This window comes from Oncorhynchus tshawytscha, linkage group LG09, assembly GCF_018296145.1.
Source record: "Oncorhynchus tshawytscha isolate Ot180627B linkage group LG09, Otsh_v2.0, whole genome shotgun sequence".
In the NCBI taxonomy this organism is placed as follows: domain Eukaryota; kingdom Metazoa; phylum Chordata; class Actinopteri; order Salmoniformes; family Salmonidae; genus Oncorhynchus; species Oncorhynchus tshawytscha.
This window is the reverse complement of record NC_056437.1, coordinates 27141993-27162490: the sequence shown is the minus strand read 5'-3', so window position 1 is coordinate 27162490 and position 20498 is coordinate 27141993. Positions and strand designations below refer to the sequence as shown.

The following is a 20498-nucleotide window of genomic DNA, read 5'->3' as shown; positions in this document are numbered from 1 at the left end:
GGAAATGAGAAGCCTCTGGAATGTTGTGTGACGAACAGTTTTCTTTCTCTAATATCCCTACGCACACAAAAATAGCCCCTCGTAAAGCCACATAGAATTTTTAACCACTTTTTACAGTTTTAATCAAACTGTTGTAAAAAAATTCAGGAGATTTGGAGATTAGTCCATAGCATTCAGTCATTGATCAGTAATGTAAAGGCTTGTCAAACAGTATAATTTTGCTGATTTAATCGTGAATACATAATACTGTATAAAATGCATGCATTGCCAAGGACTGCAGGCAGCATGTCTCAAAATAAATGTCTGCACATGCCCGGTTGGCATGAATTTTATATCATAGACATTTACATTTGAGTCATTTAGCAGACACTCTTATCCAGAGCGACTTACAGTCGTGAGTGCATACATTTTGATACTTTTTTCGTACTGGTCCCCCATGGAAATCGAACCCAGGACCCTGCCGTTGCAAGCGCCATGCTCTACCAACTGAGATACATGGGACCACCTTCAATGTTTAAAAGAGAGTAATATTTATGATCTCAGAGGTTGGTCGTGTTTTCCTAAAACCTGACCAAATCACCCAACAGTATAACCTACCCGCAAAACATGCACTCATACATTTCATGTGGCCATATGCTGTTATTCTGGTGTCTTTGGTGCCGAGAGAGTAAAGTTCCCGTAAATAAAAAGTCTAAACACATCTATTAACATATTCACCTCTCTTGATCTGCAGCGGGACAGTTTCCTTTAGACATTTCCTCTGTGAAAAAAGACCATGGGTTTCTGGACCAGGATTCACTGAAGTCACTATGCAGGTAAGACATTCACATTTCCATTACCTTTCATGTCTGCATCCAAGTCTCATACTATAAGGTATGCTATGCATTGTTGGTAATGATTTTGCAAATCTTTAAAATTAAGTTGAATTAAAACGATTTGTATTTGTTTTCTGGGAAGTATAGGAATCCCACTATAATGATGTGGATTGTTATCATTGCTATTATAAATACAATCATTTATTTAAAACTTTTTGTTAAGAATATTTACAATACATAGTCATACCCATATACATCTTTTGAGGTGTGATTCAGAGGGTTTTCACTGCTGGTCATTAACTCAAACATCAGTTGCACAAATCTATAAAAAAAACAATAACTCTGTTGAACAGCGTTCTGGTTGGTTGCAAACTATAACTTGAGTTGATAGACTTTGTGTGTGTGTGTGTGTGTGTGTGTGTGTGTGTGTGTGTGTGTGTGTGTGTGTGTGTGTGTGTGTGTGTGTGTGTGTGTGTGTGTGAGTGTGTTTCTGTGTGTGTATTTGTATGTGTAAGAGCTGTAGAGACATGGTGACTGAATTTCGAATCAAATCCCAATAAATCACCTGAGCTCCCAGAGTCACCATGCTGCCAGGTTGTCCTCAGAGGAGTAGCTATGAATCTATGCTCTCAGAATACAAATATACACTTCTAAAAAATATAGGAAATCTGGGCATTCCAATAAATATGTAATTGAGAACATGGCACGTATGACTAATCAAATGTTTCTCAAGATAGCACATTTCTTATGAAAATAAAATGATTGAGTGATATTGTTAAATTGATTAGCATGAATCAGTGATATGTTTAAGATCAGTCTTATATCTCATTAATTATTGGAAAAATATTGTCAATGTCTTAGTTTGTCTTCAACACCAGAATAAATAATGAAGGCAGAGAGAGAGAGGCCTTTCGATATGATACGATACGATACAATAATTATAAAGACAAACTTTTTTACTGTCTACCAAATTCCAACTATGGAAACTTTGAGCTGTAAGAGAAAAGTTGAACTGCTGTCTGTCTTCAGAAAAAGGACATGAATCAAGCATAAAATTAAATGTGTTAAAGTTCACTGTAGACTTTCTGACTCTTGAAATTTATGAAATATAATTTGACACATTTTTCTGAAATAAACCTGTTAGTGAAATGCCTCACATACAGACTCATTTAAATCTGTGGTGCAGCAATTGACATGGTGTGAAATTCAGTCTGGGGTGGCGTGATGTAAAAATAAAACAGCCTGGCTCAAGGCCTGCATATCTGCATACTCTTGCTCTGAAAAAGTAATGCATTTTGAGCTATCAACGATGTGTGAGCCTTCTTGAATTTCTTTTTTTCTGGGGCGGGGGGACGGAGGTTGGCATATGTGTTTTCATTCACCATCAAGTCGTGTGGGACCTAAAATAACCCCTTAAAAATATAAACTAATGCATGAGATGCAAACTGATCTGGAACACAATTCTTAAGGGGAGCCATGGGAGTAGACCTTGAAAAACATTGAAAATATTACACATTGACATGAAAAACAGAACGTTTTGTTTTTGTGAATACTGACAATTATATTTCTTATCAACTAACAAGCTAAGCAACCTATCTAAACAACAACATAACCCTATTTTTAAATTATTGTTAATAAATTTGAAACAGAGAATACTTATATTGTCAGATAATTTATAGATAGCTATCTACACTGAACAAAAATATAAACGCAACATGTAAAGTGTTGTAAAGCTTAACATGTAAAGCTTAATTAAAATATCCAAGAAATGTTCCATATGCACAAAAAGCTTATTTCTCAAAAATTGTGTGCACAAATTTGTTTACATCCCTGTTAGTGAGAATTTATATTTTGCCAAGATAATCCATGCCAGGTGTGGCATATCAAGAAGCTGATTAAACAGCATGATCATTACACAGGTGCACTTTGTGCTGGGGACAATAAAAGGCCACTCTAAAATGTGCAGTTTTGTCACACATCACAATGCCACATATGTCTCAAGTTTTGAAGGAGAATGCAATTGGCACGCTGACTTTAGGAATATCCACCAAAGCTGTTGCCAGATAATTTAATGTTTATTTCTCTACCATAAACTGCCTGGAACGCCATTTTAGAGAATTTGGCAGAACGTCCATCTGGCCTCACAACCGCAGACCACGTGTGCCCACGTCAGACCAGGACCTCCACATCTAGCTTCTTCACCTGTGGGATCGTCTTAGACCAGGCACCCGGACAGCTGATGAAACTGTGGGATTGCGCAACCAAAGAATATCTGCACAAACTGTCAGAAACCATCTCAGGGAAGCTCATCTGCATGATTGTCGTTCTCACCAGGGTCTTGACCTGACTGCAGTTCGGCGTCGTAACTAACTTCAGTGGGAAAATGCTCACCTTCGATGGCCAATGGCACGCTGGAGAAGTGTGCTCTTCACAGATTAATCCCGGTTTCAACTGTACCATCCAGATGGCAGACTGCATGTATGGTGTCATGTGGGCAAGCAGTTTGCTGATGTGAACATTGTGAACAGAGAGGTTATGGTATGGGCAGGAATAAGCTATGGACAACAAACACAATTGCATTTTATAGATGACAATTTGAATACACAGAGATACCGTGCTGAGATCCTGAGGCCAACTACGTGCCATTAATCCGTGGCCATCATCTCATGTTTCAGAATAATAATGCATTTCGCAAGGAACAATACACAAATCCTGGAAGTGGAAAATGTCCCTGTTCTTCCATGGCCTGCAAACTCTCCAGACATGTCACCCATTGAGCATGTTTGGGATGCTCTGGAGTGACGTGTATGGCAGCGCGTCCAGTTCCCCCCAATATCTAGCAACTTCACACAGCCATTGAAGGGGAATGGGACAACATTCCACAGGCCACAATCAACAGCCTGATCAACTCTATGGAAAGGAGATGTCACGCTGCATGAAGAAAACAATGGTCACAGACTGGTTCTCTGATCCACGCCCCTACCTTTTTTTAAGGTATCCGTGGCCAACAGATGCATATCTGTATTCCCAGTCGTGAAATCCATAGATTAGGGCCTAATTTATTTATTTACATTGACTGATTTCCTTATGTGAACTGTAACTCAGTGAAATCTTTGAAATTGTTGCACGTTGCCTTCATATTTTTGTTCAGTGTAATTTGAATTGGCACTGCACTTGTAAACAAATCAAATATTTTGATATTTCCTGTGTTTTTTCATTTGATCTCTTTCATTTCCATGTAGGAGGCTGTCAACCTTGAACAAGTGTGCCTCCATGAGACTGGAGGTCCATTTTCAGTGCAAACAGGTGAGTAGACCTGCACATAAGATCTGTCTGTCTCAAAGTTTGTTCTGTGCAGGCCAGCCACTAGATCCACTGCTATAGCTTGTTACATGTCTCTCTGACTTTCACAGTATATCTGAGTTTGCTTGACGGCCTTGTATATTACAATTGTTTTATTTTCCATTGTACATGCACAAATAAGTATATATTTGCTTTGCACTTAGACATAGCCCTTGTCAATGCAAATGATCCTTCCCATAACCATGTTATAAAATGGTCTCTAATTTGTCTATCATCTGATGCAGAGTGAAGACTCTGAGGAGGATGACCTGTGTGCCATTAGTGACCGCTGGGCATTCCAGCGAGAGAGTAAGACATGGTCCCGACTGCGTACCCTCTCCCCACACGTCTCCACCACCCTGCACCCTTTGAGGGCCTCTGCCAGCAGTGAGAGCATCCTGAGTGACTTCAGCAACCTGGAGGTCACCTCCACCCACAGCAGTAGCAGCCTGAGTGTGAAGAGTGACAGAGGTACCACTTCCAGCAACCCCTCCAGTCAGGTCACCAGCACGGCAGAGCCCTACACCCTTACCTCCCACCATGACTCCCATGGTTCCCACTCTCCCAATGGATCCGCCTGTGAGGACCAGCCTGTGTCTCCAAAAGACCTGCTTACTGTTCCTGTCAGCAGAGAGAAGACCAAGAGGTGTTCCAATACCTTCCTGAAGAGAATGGAATCGTTCAAGAGAAAGGATAAAGAGAGGGAAGTGACAGATGGCCAAGTTGTGACCTCTCCACTGCAGTTCCCTCTAACCCCTGGCAGTTTGCATTGCACTTCCAATGAAAGTCTACCTGGTTTAAAAAACAACACTACAGAAAAGAGCAGTGTAAATTACAGCAGAAAAGCTCATACTATCTGTCGTACAGGCCGTAGGTCCCCAGTTGTGGACAGAGCTAATGCGAAGAGCAGTTGGCTCTATCTAGAGGACTATGACATAGCAGGGTGGAAGGGGGCTAAACAGGTTATTCAGAAGAGTGGCTATAAAAATGGACTGGATTGTCTGGTTCATCTGCCAATGGACCACAAGCCAGGCACGTTTCCCAAGTCCCTATCCATCGAGAGCCTGTGCACTACTTCCACCTCTCATGAGCTGCGTGAATGGCAGATGGAGGACGTAAACCTCTCCCTGGGCAGCAGTCACGAGTCCCAGGAATTCAACATGTTTCCTGTAAGAAGAAACTCGTGTTCCTCAGTGGGGAGCATCTATGACAATGTAAATGAGGCTAGTGGCAGTTCAGACGAGTTGAGAGAGAAGGTCTTTGAGCACCTGGATGATATCCTTCAACATGTCCATGGCCTTCAGCAGAATATAGACCAGTGGTCCAAGAAGGTGTGTCAGGAGCTCAGTGACAAGCATGAGGAAGAGGAGGACACTGACGAGACCAGAGAAACAACATTCTCCTCCAGCCTCCATTTTGAGGAGCAGTCTATGTCAGATGTAGGCACGATGGCCAGTGACTACGACAGCACAGGAAACTCTTTGAATGAGGTAGAGGATGTTGAGACAAGAGAACGAAGGGACTCAGGAGTGGGTGCTTCCTTAACCAGGCCAAGCAGGTAAACATACATTGTTATATATAAAGATGATAACATGTTCAGGTTCATCAATATTTCACCGAATGTCAAATAGCTCTTAACATTTAGACAGTATAATAGTAAAAACACATAAATTAATTGATTTAATCACCTCTAAGATATACCACAAATTGACACTCATAGCATTGCTATAGATCAAAACATTGACCTTTATTCCCAATACATTTCCCCTCTATCTAGGAAGCTACGGTGGCATAGTTTCCAGAACTCCCACAGGCCGAGCCTGACTTCAGCCTCCCAGGAAATTAACCGCCAGTCAGCTGCTCAGCTCAACCTTCTGCAAAAGTTCTCTCTGCTCCGGCTTACTGCTATAATGGAGAAATACTGCGAACCCAACAAACATGGCTGGAGCTGGTGAGTGGAGGGCCCTTGGGTGTGGAGAGTGGAGATTGAAATATAGATAAAAGGCAGAGACGTAGGGAAGTGCACTCTATTATACTGTCCTTTTCATATGCATTTTTCCATATGGCAAGGCCTTTGATCTGCATTTATGCAGCTAATGTATAGTAGTATAAAAGGAAAACATGTTTTCCATAAAGAAAGCTGTTAAAAAGTTAGATTTGTAAAATTTCGCAGCTGTGTCTCATTCAGCCTCTTATTTCTCATGCGGATGTCTCTTGCTTCTCAAGAATCAATCACATCATACACAAAGAAACCATTATCTAGAATTGCAGTGGCCATTTTAGCACACGATCAGTTAGCAGGTTTTATTCTCCATCCTAAAAGGTTCAAACTTTAATTTCTCTTGAATCATCAGCCATGTGCTGTCACCCAATTAGGCTTCATCAGACAAAATTGAAACCGTTTTGTTCCAAAATAGACTGATTAGGATTTGGCAATAGACCAAACAGTTTTCATCCAAAAAAGACATCAGGTGTCCAAGGAGACAATCTAATGTTATCTGTGGTGCTGTTTGGATAGTTTCTGCCTTTTTCCCACTCAGTGGAATGACTACCAATTCACCCACAACTCATCCAAACAGATTTCATCCAAACAGTTCACATCCAAAAAAGACATCAGATGTCCAAGGAAAATATATAATGTTACCTGTGCTGCTGTTTGCATGGTTTCTACCCTTTTCCCACTCTGTTTAGACTACCAAATCACCCACAACACACCCAATTTGACAAGATTACATGTATTTCAGGTAACAAACTTTATGGTGATATCTAAATGAAAAGATTGAATCTAGATTGAATCTATTGAATCTTTTCCTCTGTATTGGCAGGTCTATTCCTAAGTTTATGAAGAGGAGTAAGGTCCCTGACTACAGGGACAAACAGGTTTTTGGTGTTCCACCAATCATCAATGTCCAAAGGAGTGGGCAACCCCTACCCCAGAGCATCCAGCAGGCCATGCGCTACCTCCGCAGCCAATGTCTGGAAAAGGTAGTCACTCTCATCCCCTCAACGTGAACGTGTTCCCTCATGCTACAGTGTGTGTATAACCTTATGATTTTAGTATGTGTTCCACTCCAGATATGTTATGTTACTGTATTTCTATTGTAGTGAGATTTCATGTACTTGGTGATACATTGTATATGATAATGCATTGAAGTTTATGAATAATGCTAATACACCAATGACAGTATCAACTGTTTTTCACTCCTATTCCTGTCAAGGTTGGCATTTTCCGTAAGTCTGGGGTGAAGTCTCGGATCCAGACTCTGCGGCAGCTGAATGAAAATTCCCCAGACCACGTGAGATACCAGGGCCAATCAGCCTACGATGTGGCCGACCTGCTGAAACAGTACTTCAGAGACCTGCCTGAGCCTGTCCTCACCACCAAGCTCACTGAAACCTTTCTGCAGATCTACCAATGTGAGTCAGTGGCTCTAAGTGTTCCCCTCTCATCCACTCTGGGAAGCTCTGAACCCCTGTGTCTGGTTTAAATTGCCCTTCAGCATACACTTATCAGATTGAAATCATTGACTAGATAAAGTCTCCTTTGAGAAGTCAATCAACTAATTGATAGGCACAGTAATCATACTGTACTCTATGATGTCCTCCAGCTTGGATTTTACAGCTAGAGTTAGGGTTTATCGAGGTTTTACAAACATGGCATTAAGTTACTGTCTGTATTTGATGTCTGGTTATGATACACATGGAATGTCTATACTGCTATAATTACCAGGTACATTCAAATGTCAACAGTTTCATCCTCAGTATAATGCTAAGATCTTAAAACCAACATAGCAATTCACATTCAGATGTATCTGTCATGTGTGTTTCCCAGGTGTCCCGAAGGACATGCGTCTTCAGGCAGCCCAGGCTGCAGTCATCCTTCTGCCTGACGAGAACCGGGAGGTACTGCAGACCCTGCTCTACTTCCTCAGTGACATCGCCTCTGCCGAGGAGAACCAGATGACAGCTGGGAACCTGGCCGTGTGCCTGGCCCCCTCTATCCTACACCTCAACATCTCCAAGAAAGAGGGCACCTCCCCCAGGTATGTACTGGTATTCGTGTTTCTGTGTATGTTTTCATCATGGCATGTTTTGATTTGTTTTGGCATGTGTTGCCTGGCACTTAGGGGCAGATTCAGACTTAGGACAGTTACACTTTTCCTAGACATGCCTTTCCTATGCACTTCTCAGTAGTTGGTATTCAGACTTACCTATTGCAGGCGCAAAATGCGCTCTACAGATGTGGCTAACTTGCTCACACTAAATAACTGTAAATCAACTCTCTGAAAACCCTACCACTTGCTGGCCAACAGTTTTTCTCGTGGAGTTTTCATTCAATAGGGTTTTCAGTAAATTGATCTTAAGCCATCCCTTTAAATATGGTGCAGCATAAGAATTCTGTAGACAAACTCACTAGAATACATAGAGAGAACAAATTCTGAACATATGGATCGATGAAAGAAAGTGGTCTAAATACAGTATCAAATCAAATTTCACATCAAATCAAATGTATTTATATAGCCCTTCTTAGATCAGCTGATATCTCAAAGTGCTGTACAGAAACCCAGCCTAAAACCCCAAACAGCAAGTAATGCAGGTGTAGAAGCACGGTGGCTAGGAAAAACTCCCTAGAAAGGCCAAAACCTAGGAAGAAACCTCGAGAGGAACCAGGCTATGAGGGGTGGCCAGTCCTCTTCTGGCTGTGCCGGGTGGAGATTATGACAGAACATGGCCAAGATGTTCAAATGTTCATAAATGACCAGCATGGTCAAATAATAATAATCACAGTAGTTGTCGAGGGTGCACAGGTCAGCACCTCTACCGCTGTCTCTAGAGAGTTGAAAACAGCAGGTTTGGGACAGGTAGCACGTCCGGTGAACAGGTCAGAGTTCCATAGCTGCAAGCAGAACAGTTGAAACTGGAGCAGCAGCACGGCCAGGTAGACTGGGGACAGCAAGGAGTCATCATGCCAGGTAGTACTGAGGCATGGTCCTAGGGCTCAGGTCCTCCGAGAGAGAGCAAGAGAGAGAATTAGAGAAAGCATACTTAAATTCACACAGGACATTGGATAAGACAGGAGAAATACTCCAGATATAACAGACTGACCTTAGCCCCCCAACACGAACTACTGCAGCATAAATACTTGGGGCTGAGACAGGAGGGGTCAGGAGACACTGTACCAGTCAAAGGTTTGGACACACCTACTCATTCTTTTTTGGTTACTACATGATTCCATATGTGTTATTTCATAGTTTTGATGTCATCACTATTATTCTACATTGTAGAAAATAGTAAAAATAAAGAAAAACCCTGGAATGAATTGGTGTTTTCCAAACTTTTGACTGATACCATGTATGCATATTCATATCTGTTTCAGCACTAACTGGTAGATATAGAAATACACTGATCTTGTAGATTATTTTGACACATTTTTGGGTTAGGAAAGTATGTAAGTATGAATCATAAAAAACAGGTTTGGAGAGCCTTTATGGAAAAAATATATTGAGGAATAACAATAGTGGTTTGATTCATCCTGAAAGTTGCCATATTCAAGTTCAATCCATATAATGTTGGAAGTTGGGAAAAAGTGGACAAGAGGGGTTAAACATAAATCTACCCTAATCCTCACTAATTATTGAACTGTATGACAACTGTCCAGTCGTCGTGAATCATGCGCCAGGCTCCAGGTTTAAACTGCTACGCGTGGTCTGAGTTCCATAATTATTCAAATGCACTACATGTCCCAAATGATTGCACGTTAGCCTAATATGATCCACTATTGCTAGCGACCATCAGAAACAATCTACACTGATGTGACAGAGGAAAGAAAAACCGAATGGAATAAATTGATGCAAAACATTGGCTACAAATTGTAGGAAACTTAACACTAAAGTGACACTAGACAGTAATAAATGTACACTGAGTATACCAAACATTAGGAACACCTTCCTAATATTGAGTTGCACCCCCCGATATGCCCTCAGACCAACCTCAATTCGTCAGGGCATGGACTCTACGAGGTGCCGAAAGCATTCCACAGGGATACGGGCCCATGTTGACTCCTTTGCTTCCCACAGTTGTGTCAAGTTGGTTGGATGTCCTTTGGGTGGTGGACCATTCACGATACACGCGGGAAACTGTTGAGTGTGAAAAACCTAGCAGCGTTGCGGTACACAAACTGGTGCGACTAGCACCTACTACCATACCCTTTTCAAAGGCACTTACATTTTTTGTCTTGCCCATCCATGTCTCAGTTGTCTCAAGGCTTAAACATTTTTTTTTACCTGTTTCCTCCCCTTTATTTTCACTGATTGAAGTGGATTTAACAAGTGACATCAAAAAAGGATCATAGCTTTCTCACACGTAAAGGTGGTAGAATTTTTATGGAATTAAGTCAAGGTCAGAATACGGTGTATCTGTAGACACCAGTGGCAGTCGGTACCGTTTAAGATGAAGGAGCGTGCTAAAAACAAATTATGAGCATGGCCTTATTTTTGTTGCAGCATATTGTATGACTGTCATTCATATTCCATTCACCCAGCACAATGTAACATCGATAGGCTTGGGCTACTACATGAAAATGTCCTGTACCCATCATGAGGTTGCTTCAACCTAGCTTGTGAATGAAAGTTTACAATGTATGTGCACAGGTTGAGAGACTTTTGAGTAGTCAAGGTGACAGACAGTGACACATTCAAAACCGCCTTGCACACTCTTGCCTGCATCTACAGTAGCTGATCTAGGGTGTGATCATCAGTCCAACAGTTGTAAATGAGAGCTATTATTGGACAAATTCAGTTATGTTCATTCCCATTTCGTTACGTTTGTTTCCATTTAAGAAGAGGTTTTCAACAGAATCTGCAGAATGAATACATCACAATCACACGCGAACAGTTCACTTTCATAGCAGCCAAATAAAAACAGCATGAACATTTTGCTCATGTCTATATAATTTCTTCTCGCAACTATCTACACACTCTCCTCCTCTCACCTCTTCCCTTCGCTTGTAGACTTCAGTGCACAACACATCAGCTGTCTGTGACCAGGCAAATAAAACTTCCCATGAAAGCTAAATGCTACACACAGCCTACATTGTTGTCAAGTCATAGTCAACTAGAACTGATGTGTTAGTAAACCCACTACAATCATGCAGTACAGTGATTGTCAAAAATGGTTTAGCAGTTACACAGGCAGGACCCGGTGGCAAGAAATTAATTAAACCAAAAGCTTGCATTGACTTGGAAGAGTTTACAATGTTGAGTGAGTTCCAGTGTTGGATAGCCATAGCCAGCTGGCTAATATAGCATCCCTCTCTGTTTGAGCCTGATGTACATTAAACTTGCTAGCTGCATTGGCTAGCTAATTGAACGTTTAAAAAAAGTACAACCAAATACAGCTAGCTCTCTCTCTCTTGCTTCTCCTAAATTTTGGAAGAAATGAATTTGTACAAAACTGTTGTCTTTCTCTCTCTTTGACTCAACTACTCACCACATGTCATGCACTGCAGTGCTAGCTAGCTGTAGCTTTCAGTACTAGATTAATTCAGATATTAATTCTCTGATCCTTTGATTGGGTGGACAACATGTCAGTTCATGCTGCAAGAGGTCTGATAGGCTGGAGGACATCCTCCGGAAGTTGTCATAATTACTGTGTATATCACGTTTCAGGTAAGACCCAAATGCAGACTGTGTTGAAGTAACAGTGTTTATTACAGTAACAGGGGCAGGCAAACGACAGGTCAAGGCAGGCAGGGGTCGATAATCCAGAGAATGTGCAAAGGCACAGGACGGCAGGCAGGCTCAGGGTCAGGGGCAGGCAGCGTGGTCAGGCAGGCGGGCTCAGAGTCAGGACAGGCAAAGGTCAAAACCAGGAGAGAGAGAAAAAGAGAGACTGGGGAAAAGCATGCAAATACAGTATGTCTTGACAATTAACTCAGTGTAAAGCACCAAGTTCCTGACATCTGTCACCACTTTCACTGTAAATTCAAATCCCTCAAGAGAGTGATAATTTTTCCTTCGAAATTTTGATTTTCAATTGCAAGTCATCACCTTGAAATTAAGATTAAGAATGATAATAATCATACAGTATCATAATACATATATTGCATAGATGTGTATTCCTAAATGTAGGCCTATATATTTTTATATGCATTTTTGTAATTATCTACTTTGTTATTTGACTTCAGGACCAACAGTGGAGAGGGACATTTCCTTAAAAGAAATTACCCTAAATGGGTTTTCAACTCAACAACTGTCTTATGGTAGTTGGGTGAAAAAATGCTAACACTTGACAAGACTACCATCAGTCTTTGATTTCGTTTTACGATGGATGTAGCTACAGTGGGGAGAACAAGTATTTGAAACACTGCCGATTCTGCAGGTTTTCCTACTTACAAAGCATGTAGAGGTCTGTAATTTTTTATCATAGGTACACTTCAACTGTGAGAGACGGAATCTAAAACAAAAATCCAGAAAATCACATTGTATGATTTTTAAGTAATTAATTTGCATTTTATTACATGACGTAAGTATTTGATCACCTACCAACCAGTACGAATTCCGGCTCACACACCTGTTAGTTTTTCTTCAAGAAGCACTCCTGTTCTCCACTCATTACCTGTATTAACTGCACCTGTTTGAACTCATTACCTGTATAAAAGACACCTGTCCACACACTCAATCAAACAGACTCCAACCTCTCCACAATGGCCAAGACCAGAGAGTTGTGTAAGGACATCAGGGATAAAATTGTAGACCTGCACAAGGCTGGGATGGGCTACAGGACAATAGGCAAGCAGCTTTGTGAGAAGGCAACAACTGTTGGCGCAATTATTAGAAAATGGAAGAAGTTCAAGATGAAGGTCAATCACCCTCGGTCTGGGGCTCCAGGTAAGATCTCACCCCGTGGGGCATCAATGATCATGAGGAAGGTGAGGGATCAGCCCAGAACTACACGGCAGGACCTGGTCAATGACTTGAAGAGAGCTGGGACCAGTCTCAAAGAAAACCATTAGTAACACACTACACCGTCATGGATTAAAATCCTGCAGCGCACGCAAGGTCCCCCTGCTCAAGCCAGCGCGTGTCCAGGCCCGTCTGAAGTTTGCCAATGACCATCTGGAGGAATGAGAGGAGGTCATGTGGTCTGATGAGACAAAAATAGAGCTTTTTGGTCTAAACTCCACTCGCCGTGTTTGGAGGAAGAAGAAGGATGAGTACAACCCCAAGAACACCATCCCAACCGTGAAGCATGGAGGTGGAAACATCATTCTTTGGGGATGCTTTTCTGCAAAGGGGACAGGACGACTGCACTGTATTGATGGGAGGATGGATGGGGCCATGTATCGCGAGATCTTGGCCAACAACCTCCTTCCCTCAGTAAGAGCATTGAAGACGGCTGGGTCTTCCAGCATGATAACGACCCGAAACACACAGCCAGGGCAACTAAGGAGTGGCTCAGTAAGAAGCATCTCAAGGTCCTGGAGTGGCCTAGCCAGTCTCCAGACCTGAACCCAATAGGAAATCTTTGGAGGGAGCTGAAAGTCCGTATTGCCCAGCGACAGCCCCGAAACCTGAAGGATCTGGAGAAGGTCTGTATGAAGGAGTGGGCCAAAATCCCTGCTGCAGTGTGTGCAAACCTGGTCAAGACCTACAGGAAACATATGATCTCTGTAATTGCAAACAAAGGTTTCTGTACCAAATATTAAGTTCTGCTTTTCTGATGTATCAAATACTTATGTCATGCAATAAAATGCAAATGAATTACTTAAAAATCATACAATGTGATTTTCTGGATTTTTGTTTTAGATTCCGTCTCTCGCAGTTGAAGTGTACCTATGATTAAAATGACAGACATCTACATGCTTTGTAAGTAGGAAAACCTGCAAAATCGGCAGTGTATCAAATACTTGTTCTCCCCACTGTACGTATAATCCTTGTAGATGTTATTTTTTTTGTAAAAGCACATAGATGTGTACGAAACGGTAAGCAAAAACATGGAATTCTGTCATATATCCAGAAATGTGTCTTACGGCGTTTTGAATTTTGTGTAACATCAGTAGCATTGTCAAGGAGGTATCATGCAAAATTAGGGCTGCCAAACAGTTAACATAATTAATCAAGTTAATGATGATATGATATTACGGTTTGTTTCCATATGACTGGTTTCACATTCATCTCCAGGGATCATCTAAAACAATTGCTATGTGTATTTAGAATCCCCTTCTCCAAACGGATTACTCATTTACCTAGCTCTTATCAATAGCTCATCAATTTGAATGTTTTTCATGCCATTTTCACCATAAACAACACAAAAGTCACTGTAACATACATCTATTAATGCTCCCAATGTTTAAGGAGGCCTACTTCCTCTGATCAATGTTCTTGAAGTTAAACACTTGCGTGCAAGCACACACACACACACACACACACACACACACACAGTACATCCAACCGGCCTCACAAGTGCAGACCACATGTAACCACACCAGCCCAGGACCTCCACATCCAGCTTCTTCACCTGTGGGATTGTCTTAGAACAGTATATATATACTGTATATATACTGTATATATATATACTGTATACTGTATATATACTGTATATATACAGTATATATATACTGTATATATACTGTAACTCAGTAAAATTGTTTAAATTGTTGCATGTCGCATTTATATTCTTGTTCAGAATGTTATGAATTCCATAGAAGATATTAACAACAGACCAGCCAGGTCTGAGTTCATGTAAAATAATAGCTACAGCTTTTAGATCCAGCCTTGGCTACTTATCCATGTTCTTCAACTTGAACTAGTCACAAGCTGCTACTTCTACAATTGGGATAATTTGGTAAATCTTTTGATCTGAGAACTAAAAGTTTTTCTTCAAAATTGTTCTTCAAAATTTGCACTCATCGGGAACCAAAATAGACTAAAAGCACTACCTGAAAAGGTATCTATCACTGCCTAAAGGTTTCCACTAGTCACCTAACGGTTTCCACTAGTTAGTCAAAATTGGCTATGTCAAGAGAGAAAAATGGGGGAAAAAACGTGCTTTTTGGTCTTAATTTAAGGTTAGGCATAAGGTCAACAGTGTGGTTAGGGTTATATGTCAAATCAGATTAGAAGATAAATGGTTTTTAAAATGGGCGGGGCTTCAGACTTTGTGGCTGTGGTAACTAGTGACGACCCCTCTAAAAAAAAGCCCAGATTCAAACTCATCAGCTCTGCAACCGTTATAATGCCAAAATACGTTCTTTGATCACCAAATAAATGTAGTTTCGGTGCGCAACTATCTTAATTTAGTCCCATTACGGACGGTATGTACTTCCAAAATACTGTATGTGCTGAATAGTCATTTCTTTCGGTTGCTTGTAAAAATAAATGTACACCTTTTTTGCAAGTACATACCGGCCGCAACGGGAGTAAATTAAGAGTTGCTCACCGAAACTACATATTTGGTGATCAACGAACGTATTTGACATTATAACGCTTGCAGAGCAGGTGAAGAGGAGTTTGAATCTGAGATTGTGGCGCGTTAGAGAAGGCGTTCTGGGCATTCGAGAAGTCTACTAGATACGTTTAGCGCTACTGAGCCTGTCATGTGCTGTGTTTAAAAGGGTCCGTGCGGAAACACGTGCGCTTAAAAGGGTCAGTGCAACCCGCAATTCGGGGGGTTCCAGCTTTCCTGCATCTACAAGAACCCCCCCCCCCAAGGGCAACATCTTCATGCTTGTGTTACACTTATGATATTCTGGATTTCCCCCGATTGTGTGATTAAAATGTGGGTAAAAATGGAAATAAAACTATTATCCGTTTTTTTACAGGGACAAATGACACTGTCCACCGCTGTACTAGCTAGCTACCACTGTTGCCCCCAGCTCCAGTGTACCGGAGTCCTTTTTGCTAGCTAGATAGCTAGAACAGTGTCGCCCCGCCTGCTTTGTAACGGAGACCTCCTACTAGCTTGCTAACCCATAGTGTCTTTCGCTCCTGCCTGCCGAACATCTGCCCTTGCCGTCTTTACCAGAACTGAAGGAATACAGTGCCAGAAAGGCGAAAGCGATGAACACTGCCTACCGGTTTACTAGCTAGAGAGCTACCTCTTCTTCTGTGGGGTTTATCGGCAGTTGGCATCCAACGTTATAGTGCAATACCACCACCTACCGTACTGGAGAGCCACCACCTCCCCCTGTGCACCGGATTCTTAGCTTAAAAATTGACCAATAAAAGTGTAAAGAGGGGTTCCTGCAGATGCAGAAATGCCCACATGCAGGAACGCCCTGGTTTGCGGGCCGCAGTTACACCCTTCTCATCAATGGCATCCAAAAAAATCTGCCATTAAAAATGTTGCGTGTTATTAACGCGTTAACTTTGACAGCCCTATTCAAAATATATCGGCACACTCCAGCACATTCCACTTATCAAGACCATTGGTAACAAACTATTCCAAGCAGTTGGATGGTTTAACATTCTCCCCCTGGTGGCCAAATTGACCTTTAACAAATGCAATCGATGATGGCTCTACCGTTTAAAGTATATGATAGGTTAATTCATTATTTAGTTACCAGATTTAATTATCCGCTCAGCTTCGTGGCTAATTGTGCCAGGTTTTCCTATGAGAAAAGCTATCAGCTATCCATTTAAGACCAATAGCTTAAACCAATGGTTTTAGCAAAAGCTTTGGACCAGTGGTTTTCCTCTGGGCTAAAGAAATGTACAAACTGCTGCATATTAACATCCTCATGGATGTATCATGTCAAAATAAAGCCCAAACAAAACTACAGAGTACTGACAGTGTTAGACCATTTCATTTCCTCTTGACTATTTCCTCATCGAAATGCTGCATATGAACAACATTGTACTGCTGTTGAACTCAAAGCTGAGAGAACGATTGTGATGCGTGTTGACTATGTTCCATCTTTGTGGAAGATTAATCCACCGAAGGGGGGCAGGGGGAAAACCGGACCACAAGGACCTGAGTGAGAACATGGCTGCCACTCAAGGACTCAGCCACATGATTGTGGAGTGCAAGAAATTATTCCAGGTATTATACATAATATATGCACAGTCCTTGACGTAAAACAATCTATTTTCTGAATAGGATGATCCTTCAGAACAATCAATCTGTAACGAAACACCACCCACATGCATTGACTATTTATTGTCCAAAAAATGTGAGCCATTTGAAGAGTGGTTTATTTTTTAGAAAGCATTTATTTAGGAATAAATGAAATAGACATGGTTTCACAGTTTACAGCGTATAGATTAAATGCCATGTCGGATATGAACTTGATGTACTTTCACAGAGGAATTCAGTAGGCTGCTCTATGTGCACTGTACATGACAACTACTATGTATGTATTTTTAATTAATTTAAAAAAGAACCCAGTTGACCTCTAATTTGGTGCGACAGATCCCTCATGAGATGATGCTGCAGTCGCGGAACTCCTATGTCGCAGCAGATGCCCAGCCACTCCCTCTCCACGGCTTGGGCCTGAACATGAAGGGCGAGCCTGTGGATTACAGAGCCTACCTGGAGGATAATATCCAGGCTCTACTGAGGGAGTCCACAGAGAAGAGCAAAGGATGGCACAGCGCCCTGGGCCCAGAAAACACAGAGCTGACATACAAGAAGGTACTGCTCAGTGACACTGCTGCATACTGATACTATGCTGTCTGTTATCAAACAAAACCAGAATGTACTACTCAATAACACACTAGTGCAGAGGTCGGCAACAGGCAGCCCCGTAGGCCAAAACCGGCCTGCAAGTAATTTTTTTGGCCTCCAAAATTTGTAGCTATGATTTTAGTTTTTGGTCAACATTTATTTTTCTTTAGGAAGTCTGTTCCCAAATATTCCCACAAAAAAAAGACGTGATCATGACTCAATGTAATCATGGTATGAAATTATTGTTCAAATACAATCTCTCTTTGGGCTTAGTTGTGGTCAATTTGCAGTGTACAAATTTTATAATTTACCCCCCCAGACCATTCGCTCCGACAACAATCAGTCCGCGGCTGGATCTAGTTGCCTCCCCCTGCACTAGTGCATACTAATATTAGTGTTGTCTGCAGGTCATTCAATCACAGGTCTATGTTTGTCAATGTTGTTATATTGAAGATACATTTTGCTTTGATTTTGCCCTGCATTGTCACAACAGTATGGCCTTCAATCGTTGTATGATTGGAAAAGGTTAAATTCCCTTTTTTTACCCTAAGCCTCCGTGGATAATTGAATTTACCATTTGGCATAGCTTCTTTGGCTGTTAGAATGAAGTAAATTCTGTCCATTTTGAAGAGTGATGGCATGTTAGCTCGCTTGTTAAAGCTACAGTATACTTTTCAGTCCTGAACCATAATCTCACAATCCATTTGTTCTATTCAGGTAGGGGACGGCCATCCCATCCGTCTTTGGAAAGTGACCACCGAGATCGAGGCCCCGCCCCAGACAGTGTTGCACAGAGTTCTGCGTGAGCGCCACTTGTGGGATGATGACCTGCTCCACAGCCGTGTAATCGAGGCTCTTGAGAACAACACAGAGGTGTATCACTATGTGACAGACAGCATGGCACCTCATCCCCGCAGGGACTTCGTAGTGCTTAGGTATGCATGGAGGACGAGATTAGCTCATCAATAATTGTCTGTCTTGCCTGGGGCTCTATCCAAGGCTTCATTTGGAGACATTGGTGGAAGGGCAGAGTGGCCAGAAGCCGATCATACATATGTCTGCCCTTTTCGCAGGGGTAGTCAAGTTGTCAGTTCAGTAAGGTGTGGTGTTAAAGGCCCAGTGCAGTCAAAAATGGTTGGAATAATACTGTGAAATTGTGAAAATTAGTGTAAGATCTGTTGAAAAGACTGCCTGACACTTCTGCCTGTTTTGGTGGGATGGAGTTTTGGCCTTCCATGGGGATATCACTATGTTGTAAAATAGTTAATACACCAAAAGGAAAGAGAGTTCCAAACCTCTCTGCCAATAACAGCAAATGTTTTGTTTTGCCTTTCCCACTCAGACCACTCCTAGAGAGTTCATGGCATTTTCACCATAAACAACACAAAAGTCACTGTAACATACAGCTATTAATGCTCCCAATGTTTAAGTAGGCCTACTTCCTCTGATCAATGTTCTTGAAGTTAAACACTTGTGTGCACACACGCGCCCACACACACACACATGTTCTCAAGTATTGTTAAAGCTTCAGGCATTCTAAATGAGTGTTCTCCTAATTTCTGATTGGAGGGTTGCCTATAAGAAAAAATAACTTTCTCTTGTTTGAGAAATTGCCCTTTGCTAAGAATCTATTTAGTTTATTTTATTACCATTTTAACTGAAAACAATCACAGTAAGGTACTTAATTGTAACCAAGAAATGATTTCATATTGAGATGAAAACTGCTGCATTGGACCTTAACATCTTGCCCCAGGCTGTTGATTTAAACCAAAGATGACAGTAATGACCCTTGCTGTATTTTTCTCCTGCTTAGGCGGTGGTGTAGTGACCTTCCTCAGGGCCTGTGTCTGCTAGTGTCCTCCTCTGTGGACCATGACAATGTGCACCTGGAGGCAGGGCTACGGGCAGTGCTGCTCACCTCACGGGTCCTGATTGAGCCCTCAGGGATGGGCCGGTCCAGGCTGACGCATTACTGCAGAGCAGACGTCAGGTAGGGATCCAGCTTCTCATCTATGCATTCATTTCCATTGGACTGGACTCATGTATTTCAATGATGATTTAAATGGCTAATTGATTAACTGCCTATGAACATAGTCTGTACATAGTTCATCTGTAAATAGCCCACCCAATCTACCTACCTCATCCTCATATTGTTTTTATTTACTTTTCTGCTCTTTTGCACACCAGTATCTCTACTTGCACATCATCATCTACTCATTTATCACTCCAGTGTTAATCTGCTAAATTGTAATTACTTCGCTACAATGGCCTATTTATTGCCTACCTCCTCACGCCATTTGCACACACTGTATATAGACTTTCGTTTTTGCTATTGTGTTATTGACTGTACGCTTGTTTATTCCATGTGTAACTCTGTGTTGTTGTTTGTGTCACACTGCTTTGCTTTATCTTGGTCAGGTCGCAGTTGTAAATGAGAACTTGTTCTCAACTAGCCTACCTGGTAAAATAAAGGTGAAAAAAAATAAAAAAATAAAAACATGTTGACCAAGATCTCATGCAATTAATTTGGAAGTTTCGAACATTGGCATAATTACCATTCAAATAATTATGCAACATAAACATGTTGTGTGAAAGAAACTCTAATTGCATTGAAATATCCTTCTGAGGAGTGGGGGTACCTCCCCTGCTATTGAATTGTGTAACTGGATACGAATT

The 20498-nt window shown here is 41.5% G+C and overlaps 1 protein-coding gene across 2 annotated transcripts in view; it reads left to right on the top strand.

The window, feature by feature from the left end:
- stard8 (StAR-related lipid transfer (START) domain containing 8) overlaps positions 1–20498 on the top strand; it is a 42480-nt gene that overhangs the window by 19327 nt on the left and 2655 nt on the right. For both annotated transcript variants that reach the window (XM_024431425.2, XM_024431426.2), the window contains 11 exons: positions 734–815; positions 4058–4121; positions 4403–5715; positions 5935–6108; positions 6983–7142; positions 7376–7574; positions 7990–8200; positions 17084–17198; positions 17568–17789; positions 18540–18757; positions 19636–19812. In XM_024431425.2, coding sequence (XP_024287193.1) covers positions 734–815; positions 4058–4121; positions 4403–5715; positions 5935–6108; positions 6983–7142; positions 7376–7574; positions 7990–8200; positions 17084–17198; positions 17568–17789; positions 18540–18757; positions 19636–19812 — 2935 coding nt within the window. The remainder of the gene's footprint in view (positions 1–733; positions 816–4057; positions 4122–4402; positions 5716–5934; positions 6109–6982; positions 7143–7375; positions 7575–7989; positions 8201–17083; positions 17199–17567; positions 17790–18539; positions 18758–19635; positions 19813–20498) is intronic.